Below are 19,812 nucleotides of genomic sequence, written 5' to 3'. Positions count from 1 at the left end.
AAATATTTGGAAGGGGGAGAGTATGGAATAAAAGCTAGTAATTTGGAAATGAGTACTAATAGCCAACTTTTACTCTAAAGCTGTATGGGTATTGACTCCTCAAGTCCTTAAAATATTTCTGTGAAATAGATAGGATTATCACTCCTGTTGTAGTCCAGATTTTTAAGAAGACAAACAGAATAAACTTACTCAGAATCACATAGCTCATAAGTGGAAGAACTAAGATGTTACCTTAACTTGTTTGACTCCAGAGCCCATTGTCTTAACAACAACAACAGATATACACCTCCTTTGAGATATCCAAACAGAAAATGAAATGAGTAATTTGATACATGCGTCTGGAGTTCAGGGAAGGGATCTGGAATGGATATACTCTGAGGCTAATCAGCATATAGATGAAACTTCAATTACTCTTCTAGCTTTCTTTACCCTGGTTTCTTCTCTCTTCAGTCCCTTTCTCATTTCTGATTCCTTCCCCACTGTTGGAAGACAGTATTCTCTATCTGAAAAACAACCTTCCCATATTTAGCTAAGTTAAATTAATTAGGTGTCTTTGGTTGCAAATGACAATCCAATTGAAGTGAAAAGATAATTTAATGGCTCACAAAACTGAACTGCCCAGGGAAGAGATCCAAGCTTATTTCTTCATTCCTTGGGATCACTATCTCCATCTCTCAGCTCTGCTCTCCTCTGGTGCTCCAGTTCTCACACAGGCTCTCCTTTCTTGGCACTAAGGTGACTTTCAGCAGCTCTGGGCTCGGATTTCATCCTCTGTGCATCCCAGGATAAACAAAGACTCTTTTTCCAGCAGTTCCAGCAAAGAGCCTCAGCTTGAATATGCACTGGCTCTGATTGTGAAGTACTGTGTCCAAGAGGAAGCAGCGCTCTAAATGCCAGGTCTATGCCTTGTGCCCCATCAAGCACTAAGCATAGGAAATACTGATTACCCAGGGAGAGTCAGGATGCTGTTATTATCAGGAGAAGGGGGAATGGATACTGAACAGGCATAATCAAAGATAACCTTCAGAGACGTAAAAACAATTGGAAAAATTACAGTGACCTATCGACAGCTGGATGCAAAGAGAAATTTAAATTATCAGTAATTTAAAACTATAATACACTAAAGTATAAACAAAAGTTTGCAATCACAAATATGATTATTAGCCATGTAACTGCTACATGAAAACATCATAAAATCCATAAGAATATACCAACACCCCAGCAGATAAGGATATAAAACAGGCAAACTTAGAGTTTTGAAAACAAATTCATAGGTAATACAAATCCAAAAAGAAATATATTGTAATGGATTAGGAAAATTAATAAAATAAAAAGGTGTATGAAATCTCATGTGTACTTGGAATTATAAGAATTCAAAAAGTTTGTGAAAATGTCTTATGAAAACACTATGCATAGATTTCAAAAAATTTTGCACCAAAATAAATTTTTCTATTTTCCACAACTTTTTTGACTACCACTATATATGCCATATTTCATGACAACAATAAACCACCACCAGAATTCAATACACATATTTGCCATCAATATACTTATCAATAGTAGCAATTAGCACAAGTACCACAAGGGATCTGGAAAACATTGGTAGAAACGGAGCAAACAGTAACTACCAGCACTTATAAAGAGTTTACTATGGCTGCCGTGTCTTACGTATTTGCAGTTACTAGTTCTCAGGACAAACAATAGCCCTGTGCAACAGGTATCCCTATCCCAATGTTGCAGATGATGAAACAGAGTCAGAGAGAGGTAAAGTAACTTGCCTGTGGTCACATGGCCAAGTTGTAGAGAAATCGTGTAAGTAAGAAATTGTGCAACCCAAATGCAAGAGTTGGGTTCCAGAATCCAAGTGCTTAAGCCCTTTGCCAATTTACAGAGAAGAACAAAGTTCTAACATAAGTTTCATCTGCAAAGCATTTTAATAAACCAAGTTACATGCCAGTGAAAAAAATCCTATTCAGTCACAGTTCAGCACAGGTTGTTATTTTTTTGTTTTTTACAGCTGCACATTTGAAGAAGGTTCAGATGGAGTGTGGATGGGGTATGAGCAGAAGCTCCCAAAATAAGATCGCATAGAGGATGTAAGGTGTGATTAGGAAGATTTGCATCTCTAAATTTTTCAAAAATCCCACTTCTTCCACCAAAACCTGTCTCTTCTTTCCTCTCCTAAAAAAAATCAGAATTTTTAGAAAGGCATGCAGTACTTTCCGTAGTCCATGTCTCACTTCCCTCTTAGTTTTATCACATTCCACACGGATCATATTTGGCTTCAGTCCGCCTCCATTAATTCATCTTCCCAAATTTGCATACACAGCTGAACTCACCCTCTGCCCCAAGAAACTTCCAAATACTCCTATCTCTGCGTCATTCTGTCTGCTGAGAACACCTAGTCTGCTTCCTTTCACACTACCTTTCTGGAATATATTCTATTTGATTCTGTTGATTCTCTTCTTTTATTAGGTATGTGTATATATATATATAGAGAGAGAGAGAGAGAGACACTTTTTTTTTTTTTTTTTTTTTGCACAATCTCCCTTTTGGAAACTGGAAGGCTGAGTTTGTATTTACTCTGTATGCCAAGTATACAACAGAATGCCCTATATTCATCCATTCATCCACACGTTTTTGAATTCATGTTATATTCTGGGCACAGTGTCTAGCACCATAGATAAAAAGGAAAGGAAGACATTGTTGCTGCCTGCAAACATTCCATAGCATACGGGAAAGACAAATGTGTAAATAAATAATTAAAACCCAGTGTGATACATGCCACAGGGTAATATATACAGGGCTCCATGGCACCCTGGGGGTTAAGTGGCAACTCCTGCCTGAGGAGTTGAAAAGATTTCAAAGAGGAAAAATGTAAGTCATGCCTAAAAGATGAGTAGCAACGTGAGAGGCATCAGTGGGGATAATTACGGAAGCAGGTTTGCCATGCTAAAGAGTCTGGACTTTGTCATGTAGCCAGGGAAAATCATACGTGGTTTGTGAGGGGGAGAGAAATGCGATATCATATAGGTTTAGGAGAACACAGCAGAAGAAGGAGAGAAAAGACAAATGGCATTTGCAGCAGTCCATAGAGGAGTAAGAGGAAGGGCTGAACTGACTCAACAGCAGGAAACTAAAAAGAAGAATGATTTTGAGAAAACCAATATTCTGAGATATAACTAAAAAAAAAAAAAAAAAAAACTTGGTACCTTGGAGATGATAAATAAAGTTCCAGCCCTTTGTGAAAACTTAGCACAGGAAAAAGCAGGCAAGCGCTAACAGAAATGGGCGACGCAGGAGGGCAGGTTAGGAAAGGGCAACAGCGATGCGAACGTAGCTGTAGACATTTTCAATTTGGCAATCCCTGAGGAACATTGCAGTGGAACTATCTAGGTGCCATCAGTAAATAGACATTATATCCCCAGAGAATGATGTCCTGGACTAAAACATTGTTGAGGAAGTAAGAGGCATTCCCCTGACTCTCATTGTAAAAGTGTAATTGAAAGCGTTGAACAAATAGGAAGATTGGGTACAAAATGATTATTCAAAGTCCTGAAGTATTCCCCGTAAGCCTGGGTGACGAAGACTGCTGCTGGTACTTGTACCACTAGGGAAGGTTATTAAAGAGCTAGAGGGAGGAGAGGTAACTTTGAGAGTTCAGAGAAGCTGAGAATGCGGTGAGTTGTCCCCTGCTCCTCAACTGTGGTGAGGGCAGGGCTCGGGGAAGGATGAGGCACATGACCCACAAAGTCAGGCCCATCTGTGCCCCCAGAACGAGTGGCACGGAGGCACAGCAGTCACCACAGTTGTCACCGCCATCTCCCAGGGCACCAGGAACATCAAGGATTTTCCCGCCTGGGGAAGGAGAAAGAGACAGTGAGCTGGGACAAAAAACAGAGGCTGCCTCCTGTGCAGTGATCTTCAGCCAGCTCAGGAGAAGACAAACGTAGGGTTCGTGATATGTGCAGATGAGGAGGGGTCTTTAACTGGGGGCCTGAAGATGATCAGCTATGCTCCATGATCACACAAAGGCACACACTCAAACAAATCCTCACGTGTTATATCTTTTCATTACTGTAAACCAGCCTTGAAAACGTCTAAATCCACCAATAACACCTCACCCACCAATGAAAGCCCCTTCTCTGTCTCCTAATAGAGTTGCTGGTGACTGCCCAGGGATAAATGCTTATAAGCCTGGGGAAATGAGAAAAGAACTTTGTGAAAATGGGACAAGATTAAAATATAGAAAGAGAACAGAAGCCCTTATAGAGACGTTAAATTGGACAATGACCAAACTTTTACATTTTAAATTAGAAGAAACAAGTGCCGATGGATTGACTAAGTTGCTCAGAGTGTTATCTATAAGCAAACAGGAAGTTCAAACAGAAACGGTGGTCCTACAATGCATGTTTGGGGGCTGGCATTGCAGCACAGCGGGTTAAGTCATCACTCGTTAGGCCAGCATTCCATATCACTGGGCCACTTTGAGTCCTGGCTGCTCTGCTTCTGATACAGTTTCTTAGTAATGCTTCTGGGATAGCAGGGGAAGATGGACCAAGTGGTTGAGCCCTGCCCACCATGTAAGATAACAGGAGAGAGTTTGTGGTTCCTAGGTTGGCCTGGCCCAGACCTGGCTGTTGCAGCTATTTGAGGAGTGAATCAGCAGGTAGAAGTCTACTCTCACTCCCTCTGATTCTCTGTCACTCAGCCTTTCAAATAAATATTTTTTAAAGAAAAAGAATGCATGTTTGTGTTTTTACATGGTGAGTGTTCCAAACTGGACCACTGGCTATACATATAGAACAGAAGCATAAGTGAAAGACAAAACAGGTGCATGTATATAAGAAGAAGAAAAAAATATGGCCAAACGAATTCGTAGTTGACAAGGAAAGGATTTCACACTGATGAAGAAGGCTGGAGAGAGAGAGATGTGAAAGGAAACAAATCATGTAGATGCAAATGACATAGTGAATGGTTGTAGGAGCAATTTTCTAAATTTGCAGGTGATATTTAATTGGCAGACATTGCAAACAGCAAGGAGCAATTCAATCAGATAAAGGACTTGAATCATTAAGTACTTGGTCTAATAGATGGCAAGCACAGATAAGTGGTGAATAATAAGTCTTGAATCAAAGCTAAAGAACAGAGAGTGAATATTTGCCAAAGTGAATGATGCTGTCCAGGAATATCTCTTGGGTTTAAAGAGAACTTAAAGGACAAACAAAGATCCAGTAAAATATGTGTAGAATTAAAGAGATTTCATGTGTTATAGGTTATAAATTAACAGGCTACTGCATCAGTCAAAAACCAAGGTGATATAAAGACTGGAGCTATGATGAGAAAAATCTCATAAGTGGAGGATATATAAATCCTGAAATCCACTGTTGGCTATTGAAATGCCATCTATTACCTAGATTTTCATCTGTCTTTGGTCATGGTGTGAAAAGATAATTGATAAATAAAATATCTTCTGAGCCGGCGCCGTGGCTCAATAGGCTAATCCTCCACCTTGCGGCGCCGGCACACCGGGTTCTAGTCCCGGTTGGGGCGCCGGATTCTGTCCCGGTTGCCCCTCTTCCAGGCCAGCTCTCTGCTATGGCCAGGGAGTGCAGTGGAGGATGGCCCAGGTGCTTGGGCCCTGCACCCCATGGGAGACCAGGAAAAGCACCTGGCTCCTGGCTCCTGCCAGGATCAGCGCGGTGCGCCGGCTGCAGCGGCGGCCATTGGAGGGTGAACCAGCGGCAAAAGGAAGACCTTTCTCTCTCTGTCTCTCTCTCTCACTGTCCACTCTGCCTGTCAAAAAAAAAAAAAAAAAAAAATATCTTCTGGAGATATGAGAGTAGAGATTTGGGTGAGAATATTCTAAGTAGCTTTGAAAGATCATTTCATCCATGAAACACCATACGGTTCTCTGGGCATAAATGTAGCATATTACATTTTGATTGGTCATTTTATTTAGTATGTTAATTCCCTAAAATAATAGTCTATGTTAATCTGGAAATTATAAAATATAGAGATATGTCACTAGTATAAAAGGATAATAAAAATTCATCATAGCCTTGGGAAGTACTTGATGAACTAAAGAATGCCCCCAACTCTTTGCCTATATCTTTACAATGTTGACTATTTTGCTAAATAAACAGGTTAGCTCAGCTATTAAAGAGCAATGCAGCACCTTTTATTACAATCTCAAAACTACCTGTGTAATCGTTAGTCACTTACATCCAGCTGTCAATGTGTCAATCCCTTTTGAAGGCTGTTTCTTAAAGTCTAATATGCAGCATGAATACTCAAAAGTAGAGCCATATATTAAGAGACTTACTTTTTCTTGCTATTTTAATGGTTCAGATTTTAATTGCTTTTAAGTCTCAATGAGTGTTCTTATTGTAAATTGATGATTTTATAAGGGCACACTTAAAAGTAAGCAAAATCTCTGATTGAAATACAAATAAGGGGGAGGGGGACTGGACACTGACAAGGCTCACTGTGTCAGACTGAAGGGGACTGCAGGCTGACGCAGAGGCTTCCTGTGCCGTGTGAGATCATGCAGGCACTCCTCTTACTCATTGTGTGTTCACTTAACACCACACAGAATCACAGGGCAATGGCCAAAATACTTCAATTCTCATGGCAACAAGCAGTTTCTGGGAGCTAATTCTATTCTCATTTATAAGAGCTTATAGTCCTCTTCCCCTGTGGAGTTCCAGAAACATAGATACACACACACATTCATTGATTCATTCATTCATTTATTTTAAAGGGGGGAGAGGCAAGAGACAGATTTTCCATCCATCCACTGATTCATTCCCCAAATGTTTGCAATAACTGGGGCTGGGATCCCAGAACACAAGCCAAGTCTACCATTTGGGTGGCAGACACTCAAGTGCTTGAACCATCACCTGTGCCTCTCAGGGTACAAAACAGCAGAAAGCCCAAAGGAGGAGTAGGGACTCAAACAAGGCACCCCAGTATGAAGTAGCTACTTCCCGAGAAGTAGCTTAACCTCTTCACCAAACACCCCTAAAGAGGCAGTCTTAAGAAAAATTCTAGAAGGATTGACATTTTTACTGTCATGAAATTAAAAATCCACTCAACTGTAACCCTTAAGTTTTCTCAAGAACTGTATATGATAGTTGAGAAGATGAAACAGACATATGGGTTAATCACCGTGTGACAGATGAATAAAAACAGTGGAAGCAAGGGTGGCTGACCGTTCCAAAGGGCAAATGTCATAAATGTGGCTAACAGTCCATCCGAAAGGGAAAGAATGAGTATGTTTACTGGCTAGAAGGGAAAAGCTGGCATGGCGACTGGTGAAGAGTAAGCTAGCTGTAGAATTAGGTCACTTACATTCATGTGTATATGACTGGGCCTGTGAGAGTGGTGTGCTGTTTGTGGGAAGAGGCTTAGAGAGAAGAGAGCCCATAAGCTAAAATAGTCACACAATTCTTCCATCACTCTGTTGTCAGAGACAGAACATCTACTGAGAAAATCTTCATATGGCAAGATCCAAGAAATGCTTTTCAACTGAATATACTCTAAATTGAAAAATCAAATACCTGTTGATTAAAATAGGCAAGAAAAAGAACATTCTATAAATCCTTCAAGGGAAAATGATTAAATTAATTGGAATAGCTTCTTAATCAGTGAACACTGAATATTTATGTGCTATTTCTCTGTGCTAAAAATATAAAGATAACAAAAACAATCATTGCTTAAAATTTTGTGCAGTCTTTTGAAAAACCATATGCGTATATGTTATATTTTAGTATATGAGGAATGTGCAGAAAACTATATATGTAATAGAAGATTCTAAAATGTATCACTCTTGAAATAATGGTTACATGTTAGGAAATGTAACAAACCCTACTAATTGTCTAAATATCTATGGTCTCTTTGCTGTGCATTATAGTTTCTCTCTAATACCCAGAAACAGATTAGCCACAAAATTTATTTCCCAGCATCTCTCCTGGACTTCTTTAGCAGTTAACTAAGTCCTAGCCAATGAGATTCAAGGAGAAATGTCATTTGAAGCTTTTGGGAAATGTTCTTGAAGGATTCTTGTCCTTACTCTGATAGAGCTCGTTTCTCTTGGCTGGAATGTCAAAAGAAAGGCTAGGGCTTAAACCATAAATGGGAAGCTATACACTGAGCGCAGAGCAACAAAATAAAATGAACCCAATTCCTAACCCTGTAGGCTGTGTCAGCCTGGGAACTTATTCCCTGATGACCTTGAATGCATGGATCTCAAAATTTCTCTGCATCAAAATAAACATTTTAATCGCATTTTCTAACAAGTTTTAAAAGTGCCTTTGTGTGCCAAAGATGTAAGTTATTTACAAATGAATTAATAATGTCATACATTACCTCTTTTCTTCATTCCTTTCAGGAGGGAATAGGCTAAATAATTAATCTGAGGATTAATTGGATTAAAAGATCTCTAATTAATTTTATAAAGCTAGGGTAATTCCCCAAAGAAAGTCAGACGGTAGCAGCACACAAAGTGAAAGAACATCCAATATTGCTTACAAATATGAACATGCAAAAACTTAAAATATATCTTTTCATATTTGACCTATTAGCAATTTATTATATATTAAATGTAGTATTGCCAATAGAGTTTACTTCAGGAATAGAATTTTTATTTAATTCTAGGAATATATGGTGTGCTAATATTTTATGTTATTAAAAAAAGAATAAAAGCCTTTGGTTATAATGAAAGATGACCAAAAATAACTTGAGAAGATCAAGTTGAGGGAGAATAACAGAGGCCACGTGTATTCCAGTCTTTCCATGTCTCTTCCCCACATTGCAAGATCACTGCAAATACAAATAAAAATCTCATTTCTCACAGAAACAAACTTACCTTTTAACTGGAGCTATAAATATCAAATCCTCAGAGTACTAACGCTGGACTACCCAATAAGTCTGACCCCAGCAAGTCTGTGTAGAGGCAGAGTGGGGAGAGACACAACAATGGTTTCATATGAAAGAGAGGAAAGCTTAGAAATTGCATGAAGCAGAGCCAAAGTAACACCAGAAAGATGCACTTTAATACCAAGTGTTAATTGACTGAACCTAAATGTGTTTTATGGTAATCTCCAATGATGACTATGGAGAAGGAGCTTAAAAATGAGTATGTTAAGGTAGAACTCTGGAGAGGGTAAAAATAGAGGGGTCCACATTGTACATTGGGGCATAATGAGGAAAGCTGCAGCCTATGACACAGGCATCCCATATAGATGCTGGTCCATGTCCTGACTGCTCCACTTCTGATCCAGCTCCCTGCTAATGCACCTGGGAAAGCAGCAGAAGATGGCCCAACTCATGTGGGAGACCCAGAAGAAGCTCCTGGCTTTAGATCAGCCCAGCTCTGGCCAGTGTGGCCATTTGGGGAGTGAACCAGTCAACGGAAGATCTTTCTGTCTGTAACTCTACCTCTCAAACAAATAAAACCTTTTTTTTTTTTTAAAAAAAAAAGTTACTTTCACTGATTTTACCAACAGATTAATTTCTAGCAGCATATTTGAAAATAAATGGATATAACTGTGTTTCTAATTGATCAAACTGTAACTGAAATAATCTAACACAGTAACATATTAAGACATATCTGTCTCTTCAATAATACTTTTTACAAAGCACTTAAAAACTATAGGGAGAAACTTTGCAATATTACAGTATGATAAAGAATATTCAAACATGACTGAAAACTCATATGAAATATTAACTAATCAGAGGGTAGAACTTTAGAAGCTGGTTGCTGTACTTCGAATTTGCATGTGTACATATCAATCTTTTAGTAGTAATGTGGATGCAGAATTAAGTGTGTGCTTCTCAAACTTCTGAATGGCTTAAAGCTAGAAAGAAAAAACCTTAATGACTACTAAAGTTTAAAAACATTACAGACAGATGTGAAGGGCACAAAAGAACCAGTGAAACTAAAGAGAGACAAATATAAAATCCTCCATCTGCTTGAACTTGTAGTTTGATAGTGTTTATTTTTAAAATATTTTCAAAATTCTACTTGACCTTACGTTAATACATGACAGGGTTATAATCTACCTGGTCTAAGCTATTGTTATTCCAGTGGTGGGAGTTAGACACAGAGGACGCTTTCATCCCATTGTAGAGTGCCTGGGTCAGAGACCCAGCTCAGATTCAAGTTCCAACTCTGAACTAATGCACACTCTGAGAGGCAGCAGGTATTGGCTAAAGAACTTGTATCCCTGCCACCCACAAGGGAGTCCTGGCTGGGGTTGAGTGCTCCTGGCTTTGGTCTGGCCCAGCCCTGCCTGTCTTGTAAAAAGGTTTAAACAAGTGATTCTGGCTCTAATTTCATTGCTAAATTGCCGTATGTCGGTTCATGAAACATTGATCATTTAAACTATGTTCACAAGAGAATGACCAGTATTTCGACAGATGTGCAAATCATATCTTGGGAAGAGATTGAATAACAAATTATTTCCAGTTTTGAAAAGAAATTATTTCCAACTAGATTAGTAGATATTATTCTTTAAGTATTGGGAAGACCATCATAATGTGATGTATAGATGACAAAATTAATATTTTAACAGTGAGTAGAGGGAAGCAGATAGTAATTCATTATGGAATCTGAGCTATATAGTAGCTGGAATATTTCAAATGAAAATTGTCCATCTTGGCCCAGTGGCGCGGCTCACTAGGCTAATCCTTTGCCTGTGGCGCCGGCACCACGGATTCCAGTCTCAGTTGGGGCGCTGGATTCTGTCCTGGTCGCTCCTCTTCCAGTCCAGCTCTCTGCTGTAGCCCGGGAGTGCAGTGGAGGATGGTCCAAGTGCTTGGGCCCTGCACCGCATGGGAGACCAGGAGGAAGCACCTGGCTCCTGATCGGCGCAGCACTGGCTATAGCAGCCATTTTGGGGGCGAACCAACAGAAAAGGAAGACCTTTCTCTCTCTCTCTCTAACTCTGCCTGTCAAAAAAAAAAAAAAAAAGAAAGAAAAAGAAAATTGCCCATCTTGGAAAAATGTAATTACACTTGTTATGATGTTAAATAACATTATGTAGAGCATATAACATGTCACATGGTGTATGGTAAGCACTAAAAATGCATAACTAGCATTATGTTATATTTAAAAGATTATTTCACATTAAATTCAGAGTGAATGCTTTTCAACTGAAGTTTCAAAGATCCAGTAAGTATCTGGCATATTAGTTATGCACCATTTTATTACCCATCATCTCTTTTTGACTTGAGAGAATGCAAATCTTATATATTCTTTTAAGAAAAATGTTATGATTATGTAATTAGAATAGCTTATGAAAAAAATTATTTGCATTCTAGTTTTTTTTTTTTTTTTTTTTTTTTTTTTGACAGGCAGAGTGGACAGTGAGAGAGAGAGACAGAGAGAAAGGTCTTCCTTTTGCCGTTAGTTCACCCTCCAATGGCCGCCGGGGCCAGCGCGCTGCACTGATCTGAAGCCAGGAGCCAGGTACTTCTCCTGGTCTCCCATGGGATGCAGGGCCCAAGCACTTGGGCCATCCTCCACTGCACTCCCTGGCCATAACAGAGAGCTGGAATGGAAGAGGGGCAACCGGGACAGAATCTGGTGCCCCGACCAGGACTAGAACCCGGTGTGCCGGCGCCGCAAGGCGGAGGATTAGCCTAGTCAGCCGCGGCGCCGGCCGGCATTCTAGTTTTAACACTAGTCCTAATCAAAATTAAAATCATCATTCTATATTACACATTTAATGTATTTTATAGTATCTTCAACCTATTGTAATAGATGCTTAATACCTTAGTTAATTTCAAATATCAAAAAAACATAAGAAATTATTCATCAAAACACTAATTTTTATCACTTAGGTAAAACTTGGCAATTTTACAGAGAGAGAGAGGGAGAGACAGAGATTTTTCCATCTGCTGTTTCATTCACCAAGTGGCCCCCATAACCAGGGCTGGTCAGGCTAAAGCCAGGAGCCTAGAACTCCATCAGGGTCTCCCACAAGGGTACAGGGGCCCAAGTACTTGGGTCCTCTTCCGCTGCTTTCTCAGGCACAGTAGCAGGGAGCTGGATCGCAAGTGGAGCAGCCAAGACTTGAACAGGTGCCGAGATGGTATGCTGGGATTGCAGTGAGCAGCTTAACCACTATGCCACAACTCCAGCCCCTTAACACCTTATACTACCACTTGTTTTTGATTCTTTAAAAGCCTCTCTTACATCATGTAATTAGCCTAACAGTTAAAACACCCATATCCCCCATTGGAGTTCCTGGGTTCGATACTAGGCTCTGGCTCCTGATTCTGGCTTCCTGTTACTATAGACTTTGGAAGCAAAAATGATGGCTAGGCATTTGGGTTCCTGCCACCCATGTGCAAGAGCTGGATTGGGTTCCTGGTTTCTGACTCCAATACAATCCACTGGAGTATTTGAGAAGGGAAGCAGCAGACAAGATCTCTGTCTCTCTCCCTCTCTCAAATAAACATATATAAAATTCCTACCAAAACTGTATTTGCAGCAATACTGATACACACAATTCTTTTTTTCTTTCTTCTTTTTTGTGTGTTTTTTTGAATTTGGTTTCCATATATAAGGGAGAACGTATAGTATTTGTCTTTCTTGGTCTGGCTTATTTCACTCAATATGATGTCCTCCAATTGTATCCATTTTGTTGCAAATGATAGAACTTCACTCTGTAGCTGAATAATCTTCCACCGTGTATATATACACACCACATTTTCTTGATCCATTAATCTGATGATATACACCTTGGTTGATTACAAATTTTGGCTATTGTGAACAGTGCTACTATGAACATGGTGGTGCAGGTATCTCTTTGATACACCGTGTTCAAGCCTTTGGGGTATATACCCGATAGTGGCATTGCTGGATCATATGGCAAGTCTATTTCTAGTTTCTAAGAAATTTCCACAATGTTTTTTATAGAGGCTTCACTAATTTACATTGTATAAGTGTTCCCCTTTGTCTATATCCTCACCAGCATTTATTACTCTGTGTTTTGGATTTTAGCCATTCTGATGGGGGGTGAGGTCATATTTCATTGTGGTTTTGAGTTGCATTTCCCTGACGGCTATTGATGAGCATTTTTTCATATATTTGTTGGCCATTTGTATTTCTTCTTTTGAGAACTATTAAAGTCCTCTGCCCCTTCTAAACTGGACCAGTTTTTTATTGTTGTTCAGTTTTATAAGTTGCTGATATACTTGGGATATTAATTCTTTGTCAGTTAGTTATTTTGAAAATATTTTTCACATTCTTTTGGATGTTTCTTCAGCCTATTCATCATTTCCATTGCTGTGCAAAAGCTTCTGAGCTTGATATGGTCCCATTTGTTTAGTTTTGGTTTTGTTGCCTAGGCTGTGAGGGTCTTGTCCAAGAAGTCATCCCCAACACCAATGTCTTGGAGTGTTTCCTTTGTGTTATCTTCCAGCTAGTCCATAGTCTCATGTCTTAAATTTAAGTCTTTGATTCATCTTCAGTTGATTTTTGTCACCCACATAGGAGACCCAAATGGAGTTTCAGGCTTGTGGCTTTGAATTTGTGGCTTTGGATAATACTAAGATTCAGGAGAGCAAAATTAGACAGTTGGAACAGCATATACAGAGATCATGAGACAGGAAGAAAAGTGCTGAAAGGGAAAACGGTTCAGTCTGAATGTACTGAAGAGTATGGAAAGAGTCTAGTTAAAGGCGTGTAGATCGTATTGAAAGATTTTGGTCTTTTCCTGACAGCAATGAAAATCTACTGAAAACCTTTAAAGTTTGCAGACAATTGGATCAGAAAGACTTTTTTGGCTGCAATAGGTAGAAAAGAGAAGGTGGACTTTAGATAGATTTATAAGGAGCAGAAGCCAAGGAAAGCAATAGAGAGATCTGGAAATAGAGCATTGAATAGGTATTAGACTTCTCCAGGGGAAAAATAAATAATGAGAGATTAGATAGGGGCCATAAGCCTATAGAAAATCAAATTTTATACCTGGTGTAAAATGATGCCACTTACTAGGAAAGATCGGATACAGTTGAATATTATGAGCATGTTCTTGGTAATGTTAAAGTTGAGATGTTTTTGAGACATTTAATAGAAATGTCAATTATATGGTTGAATAAGTCACTGTAGATACCAAAGCTTAGCTATATATCTAGAAATATAAATTGTAGGTCATATGTGTAGATGGGAACCATGGAAGTAATTGACATGGGTAGGTTTCCTAGGCAGAGAATCTCAAATATTTAAATTCTGAGGATTGTTAGCAAGTGTTTGAGATAGGGATTATGTTTTGTCTGAAATCCAAGGGAAAGTGTGCTTATGATGGAGGGAACAACCATCAAATGTTTTCAAGAAAGCCTAATCAGAAGAGCACTGTAATCTATCCAGTCATTTAAGCAATGCAAAGATTAAGAAGTGCTGTTTCCATGAGTGGAAGGATACCCAACAATATGGACACGAGTTCTCCCAGGGTGACTGGGATATGTAGAAATAGATAAATTTGTGGATTTGAAATTAGGTCTGAAAAAGTAAAAGGAAAGGATATTAATTGTGAGTCAGTGGTAACATAAGAATGGCTTGTTTGCTTTTATTGTAATAAAAGTTAAAGAATATTTTAATAGGAAATCACAGTGTATGGTATGATGTGGACTACACGAGATACGAGTTTGAGTATCTGAATTGGAGAAGACTGGATGACAAATTTACTGATAAGGATTGAACTGAAATAGGAAGACAGCTCCTTTACCATAAAAAAAATAGGCTGGGTATGGACTGTAAGGTGGGAGGTTAAAAAAAGGTAGATTTTAGTCTCGTACTTTTATGTTACATATAAAACAGTGGAAGTTATCTTCTGAGAACTGAGTGGGAAGATTAAAAAGTTTCATTGAGGGTGAAGATTGGAAAAGTCAATGGGGAAAGTGGAGTAGTAGAGGGGCCAGCGTTGTGGCACCGCAGGTTAACCAGCTGCTACAATGCTTGCATCTCAAATGACAGCACGGGTTTGAGTCCCAGCTGCTCCACTTCCCATCCTGCTCCTTGCTGATGCACTTGAAATGGCCCCTGCCACCTACTGTAGTGAGAGACCACTACAGAGTTTCAGGCTCCTTCCTTGCTTCTGCCTGGCCCACCCCCCAGCCATTAAAGCCCTTTGAGGAGTGAACCAGGGGATGGACTCTCTCTTTGTCTCTTCCTCTCTCTGTTACTCTGCCTTTCAAATGAATAAAATAAACCTTTAAAAAAATAAAATGGATCTATGCACTGACCTAATAAAGAAGGATCCAATTCAGCAGTTGTCTCTAACTATTGCTGAGTCTGCTTTTAGAGATCCTGGCCATCTTTCTGAAACAGTGGTCCTTGAGTTGTTCTCTATTCTGGTAGATCATCTGTGACATGAGTATGAGTAACCCCATATGCCTGTTGGTCACAGTGCTCTGCTGTAGCATCAATTCTGCAGGGTGGACTGAGGCACCTCCTTAGGCAAATGTATGCCCAGTCTGAGCCAGGACGGTGAATGTGTGCTGTTTGTATATGCACTTATGCAATTATTCTAATCTACTTAATGAGATAACCCCTTTGCCTGTGGAAATTAAGAGAATAGCCAAGTATTGAAAATGGATCAGAATTTCAAATTTTCTCCATAGACATGTGACAGATAATTTTATATTAATGTTTTAGCACAAACAAAATCAATTCCCTTTTCCTAAAGTCCCAAAAGTTTATTCCAATTCAGAAAAGCATTTTGTGATACTTAGATGTATTTGTTATTATAATTGTAGAGTGGGCATTACAATGTGTCACCCTTTAACTGTAAAACACTTAGTAGCAAAATATTCATGAACATTTTACAAATATTTCATCAACATGTTGTCAGCCAATTTGTGGTTCTATGAAATTTTCTGACTTTGGCTGACTCATTAAATGTTGTGGGTCACTAGCGCATCAATTAGTAAGTTACTGATCTGTAGCACGTGGGTGTCCTGAGAGAGGAAATGTGTCTTTTGAGAAACTAATTGAATTTTAGAGTTTTTATTCACTGTTGAAATGAGGACAAATGAGTCAGCTCACAATAGTGATGCTAAAGTTACATTCGTTTCACCAATAGATAAAAAAGCTGAGAAATGACAAACTAGTATGCTAAGGATCCTGTTTAGATTTTCAGTATGAAAAGACTTAATTCTTAATGTCTAGCTATAAAAATACATTCTGTGATTGAAAGCAGCAATATTTTTTAAGATCATTTTCATATAGTGTTATCAAGTATAATACTTTTTAATTAATAATTCTAAGTTTATCATACAGAAATGTAGTAATCTGACCTTGTTGCAATACAAATACTACAATTTTAAAAAGTGAAATTTCTAACTCTTTTTGAGATAAACATTTCCCTAAACGCAGTTATCCTGACCGCCTACTATTATGGGTCACTTGGAACACAAATGGTATCTTGCAACATGGTAAAAGGGTTCTGAGTACCAGCTTTAGTATAAGGAAAACACACCTTCTTTGTACTTATTGAAAACTGAGTTACTTAATCTGCCAGTGCTTAAATTTCTCCACATATGAAATGGGGAGAAACATGTAATTCATACTTTATTGTTAAGGATTAAGTGAAAAAAAAATTAATTACATAGCAGTAAGTAGATATGGGTTTGATACACACACACACACACACACACACACACAAGCACTTAGCTGGATTCTTCACATTGGTTTAGCACCCAACTAGGCATGGTGTTTTTCCATGTCTTTTTTCCTTGATCCCCAAAAGCAATAAAATAAGTGTCTAGCTTCTTTAATAAAACAATAAAAAATAAAGAAATATAACCAGGAAATGACTCAACATCCAATTTAGTAATGTTGGTACTTGCCTGGAAGGGGCTTCCCCTAGGTTTAATCACAGCCTCAGATCATGATTTCACATAAGATGCATCTTTTACATATTTAAATATGTATCCTCATATCGAATTTAAATGTGAAGCCATTTATTCTCTGCTTTGCTGCATTTGTTTTATGCTTTAAATAAGCAAGAGAGTATGTTCTGCAGTTGTGATTCCACTAAGAAGCTAACAGGAAAGGCACTGAGAAACAAGAGTCAACCTCCAAGAATTACCTGTCTTCTTGATCTTTAATTGTTCAGTAGATGCTTCTGAATTTTATCCCATGTGATCTTGGCAGCCACTCCTAGCATATGGCACTATAATGTAAAATGTGGAAACTAACAGATCTAAACATTTAGAGCCTAACCAGATAAATTGTGATGCAGAGAAATTTAAACCAAGGGTAAAATGCCATGTGATGTTGTAAGATAGCTTACCTGGTAATTTACATGTTAAGAATGTATTGAATATCTGGGGAACATTGTCTTTGAAAGAATTACGATGGCTTTGATAAAATGACTCAAGGAAAAAAGGCCATTTTCTTCATGCATTATCTGTGTCAGAAATAACCGCCCCTGATTTCACATGCGCTGATAATCTGAACAAGGTGATTTGTCTGAAGGCTGCAGAGGCGTAAGAAATGCAAAATCCACACCTAGCCCTTCTTTAGTGTCCTCTCCACAGTGTATTTCAGTTTATGTAAAAAGACTTAAGATGGTGCCTGAAGCATAATTTTTTTTCCCCTCAAGGTAAGCTGAAGTGCCACAGATCAAATTGTTTTTCACACTGTTAATGTATTCCTTTCTCTTTCAATTTCTCAGAGAGCCGACATTGGGATTTCTGCTTTAACCATCACCCCAGATCGGGAGAATGTGGTGGACTTTACCACACGTTACATGGACTACTCAGTGGGGGTACTACTTCGAAGAGCTGAAAAGACAGTGGACATGTTCGCCTGTCTCGCGCCCTTTGATCTCTCTCTGTGGGCCTGCATTGCTGGCACGGTCCTTCTGGTCGGTCTGCTGGTCTACCTGCTGAACTGGCTTAATCCCCCACGATTACAAATGGGATCAATGACATCTACTACTCTCTACAACTCCATGTGGTTTGTGTATGGATCCTTTGTACAGCAAGGTAAGGAGGAAAAGTACAATTCAGTTAAAAAAATATATGGTATTTCAGCTGTCACGCATTTGGTTAGGCAGGTTCTGTTTCTGGCATCAAGAAGTGTTCTAAAGGACCCTCACAGCAACGCTCAGAAAAGAACATTTCTTACTCTGAGTGGATCTCAAACACAGCAGGTTTCCAACAATAATGGCTCATTGTCTTTTGATGTAAGTTCAATTTCATCAACAAAGGCAACAGTGAATGTCGGAGGTAAGATTCACAAGAAAGCTCAAGACCAGACTCTGGCTCCCTGAGAAGTAGCCTCACTGTGATGAGACTCCTCACTCCCAGGGAAAGTGCCAGTTAATTATTTATGTGTGTCAGAAATATTAGGGGTTGTTTTTGTTCAGAGACATTATTTCATGTATTGAAAATATTGACAGTGAAAGGACATCCGTTAACTCGAGATTCTGATAAGATAGTTCACATTTTCTCTTTCCCTTTAATGTATGATCTTTACCAATGATTTATCCTGCAATTTCAGTCTATTCTAAGCACTGACTTCCTTGTTAGTCAATGTCCATTCTGCTTCACTCCTTAAACTTGTCTGATTACTTCTTTGGTTTTTGCTGTTTCAGAATAGAATATTTACTGCACTCCTTATTTGAGATGACTGTCATAACAGAGAACACAGTAATACAGGAATTCATGGCTTCTTGCAAACTTTGCACATGGACTGAAAAGAAATATGGGTTACAACAGAAAAATGTGATCATTTTTGCCTTAAAATTTACAATTCTAACTAGTGTCTTCACTTTTCCTCCCATAATTCTGCCTCTGTTCTCCTTTGATTTCATCAAAATTTCATCTAGGTCCTTCATCTCTATTTCTTTACTTGTAATTTATCCCTTAAGCCTTTGTCAGCATGCTTTTCCTTCTACCTTTCCACACCAAGAGCTCTTGCTAAGATTAAACATTGCTGTATGCTTGACACAGACACTAGCAGTTCATCCATTAATCATTAATTCAGTAAACATTTATCCCACACTGTTTATTTAAGTAGAACTGTGCTAGGTACCGAATATACAATGATGAGCAAGTCACAAGCCAGTGGGATACAAACATGGAATGACACTTAGAGCAAAAGAATTCTCTGCTGGGGATACGGAAGGCTAGAGGTGGGGAAGCTGGATCTAGAAGGGGAATCCAAAGACAAGTTCATGTTGGTACAAAATTTTTGAAACCCGTGAATGGTTTCCTCATATTACACATTCCCCATGAGCTTTTTGAAGACACGTTCCCCCCACTAAATATTCTAGAAATGCAAATCTCTTCTCACTAGAAAAATTAGGTTGCATTGTTACCTGGAGAAGACCTATCTTATTTCTCACCTAAACTATAGGAGTCTCATAACAGGTCTTTTTCCAATATTTCTCTGAAAATGCATGATCCATATATTTGCAAATGTACTGAAGACAGCACTCCTGTGTAAAGCTGACCAGATAACCCCTAATCTTCAAATATTTCCTTGGTTCCTCAATATCTGTCACCTAGAAACATACTCCACCATCTGGCTCCTGTCCAAAGCCCAATCCTTCTCTCTTACCACTCATGCCTTACATGTAGTTATCTGTAGTTGCTCCAAATTTTTAACCTTTGAATAAAAGACTGCTTTTTCTTCCTCTTCACCTTTGATTGTAGTGTTTTGAATTTCTGAAATGCCTTTATTACTAACCAGCCTGTTCTCTGCTCCTACTCTTTGATTTCATATGGCAAGCTCATCATCCTTCTCTAATTCTTGCTTTGATCCCATTTTTTCCAAGAAGTCTTTGCTAGGAT

At 38.8% G+C, this 19,812-nt stretch overlaps 1 protein-coding gene across 3 annotated transcripts in view; it reads left to right on the top strand.

Moving 5' to 3' along the window:
- The window catches only part of GRID2 (glutamate ionotropic receptor delta type subunit 2), a 1,603,946-nt gene that overhangs the window by 1,213,237 nt on the left and 370,897 nt on the right, over nt 1-19,812 (top strand). For all 3 annotated transcript variants that reach the window (XM_051819557.3, XM_051819556.3, XM_002716957.6), the window contains exon 11: nt 17,688-18,000. In XM_051819557.3, coding sequence (XP_051675517.1) covers nt 17,688-18,000 — 313 coding nt within the window. The remainder of the gene's footprint in view (nt 1-17,687; nt 18,001-19,812) is intronic.

Source organism: Oryctolagus cuniculus, chromosome 8, assembly GCF_051225735.1.
Source record: "Oryctolagus cuniculus isolate XC-2025 breed Fujian yellow rabbit chromosome 8, ASM5122573v1, whole genome shotgun sequence".
Lineage (NCBI taxonomy): Eukaryota > Metazoa > Chordata > Mammalia > Lagomorpha > Leporidae > Oryctolagus > Oryctolagus cuniculus.
Note: the sequence above shows the minus strand (reverse complement) of the source record. Positions and strands in the feature narration are given on the sequence as shown.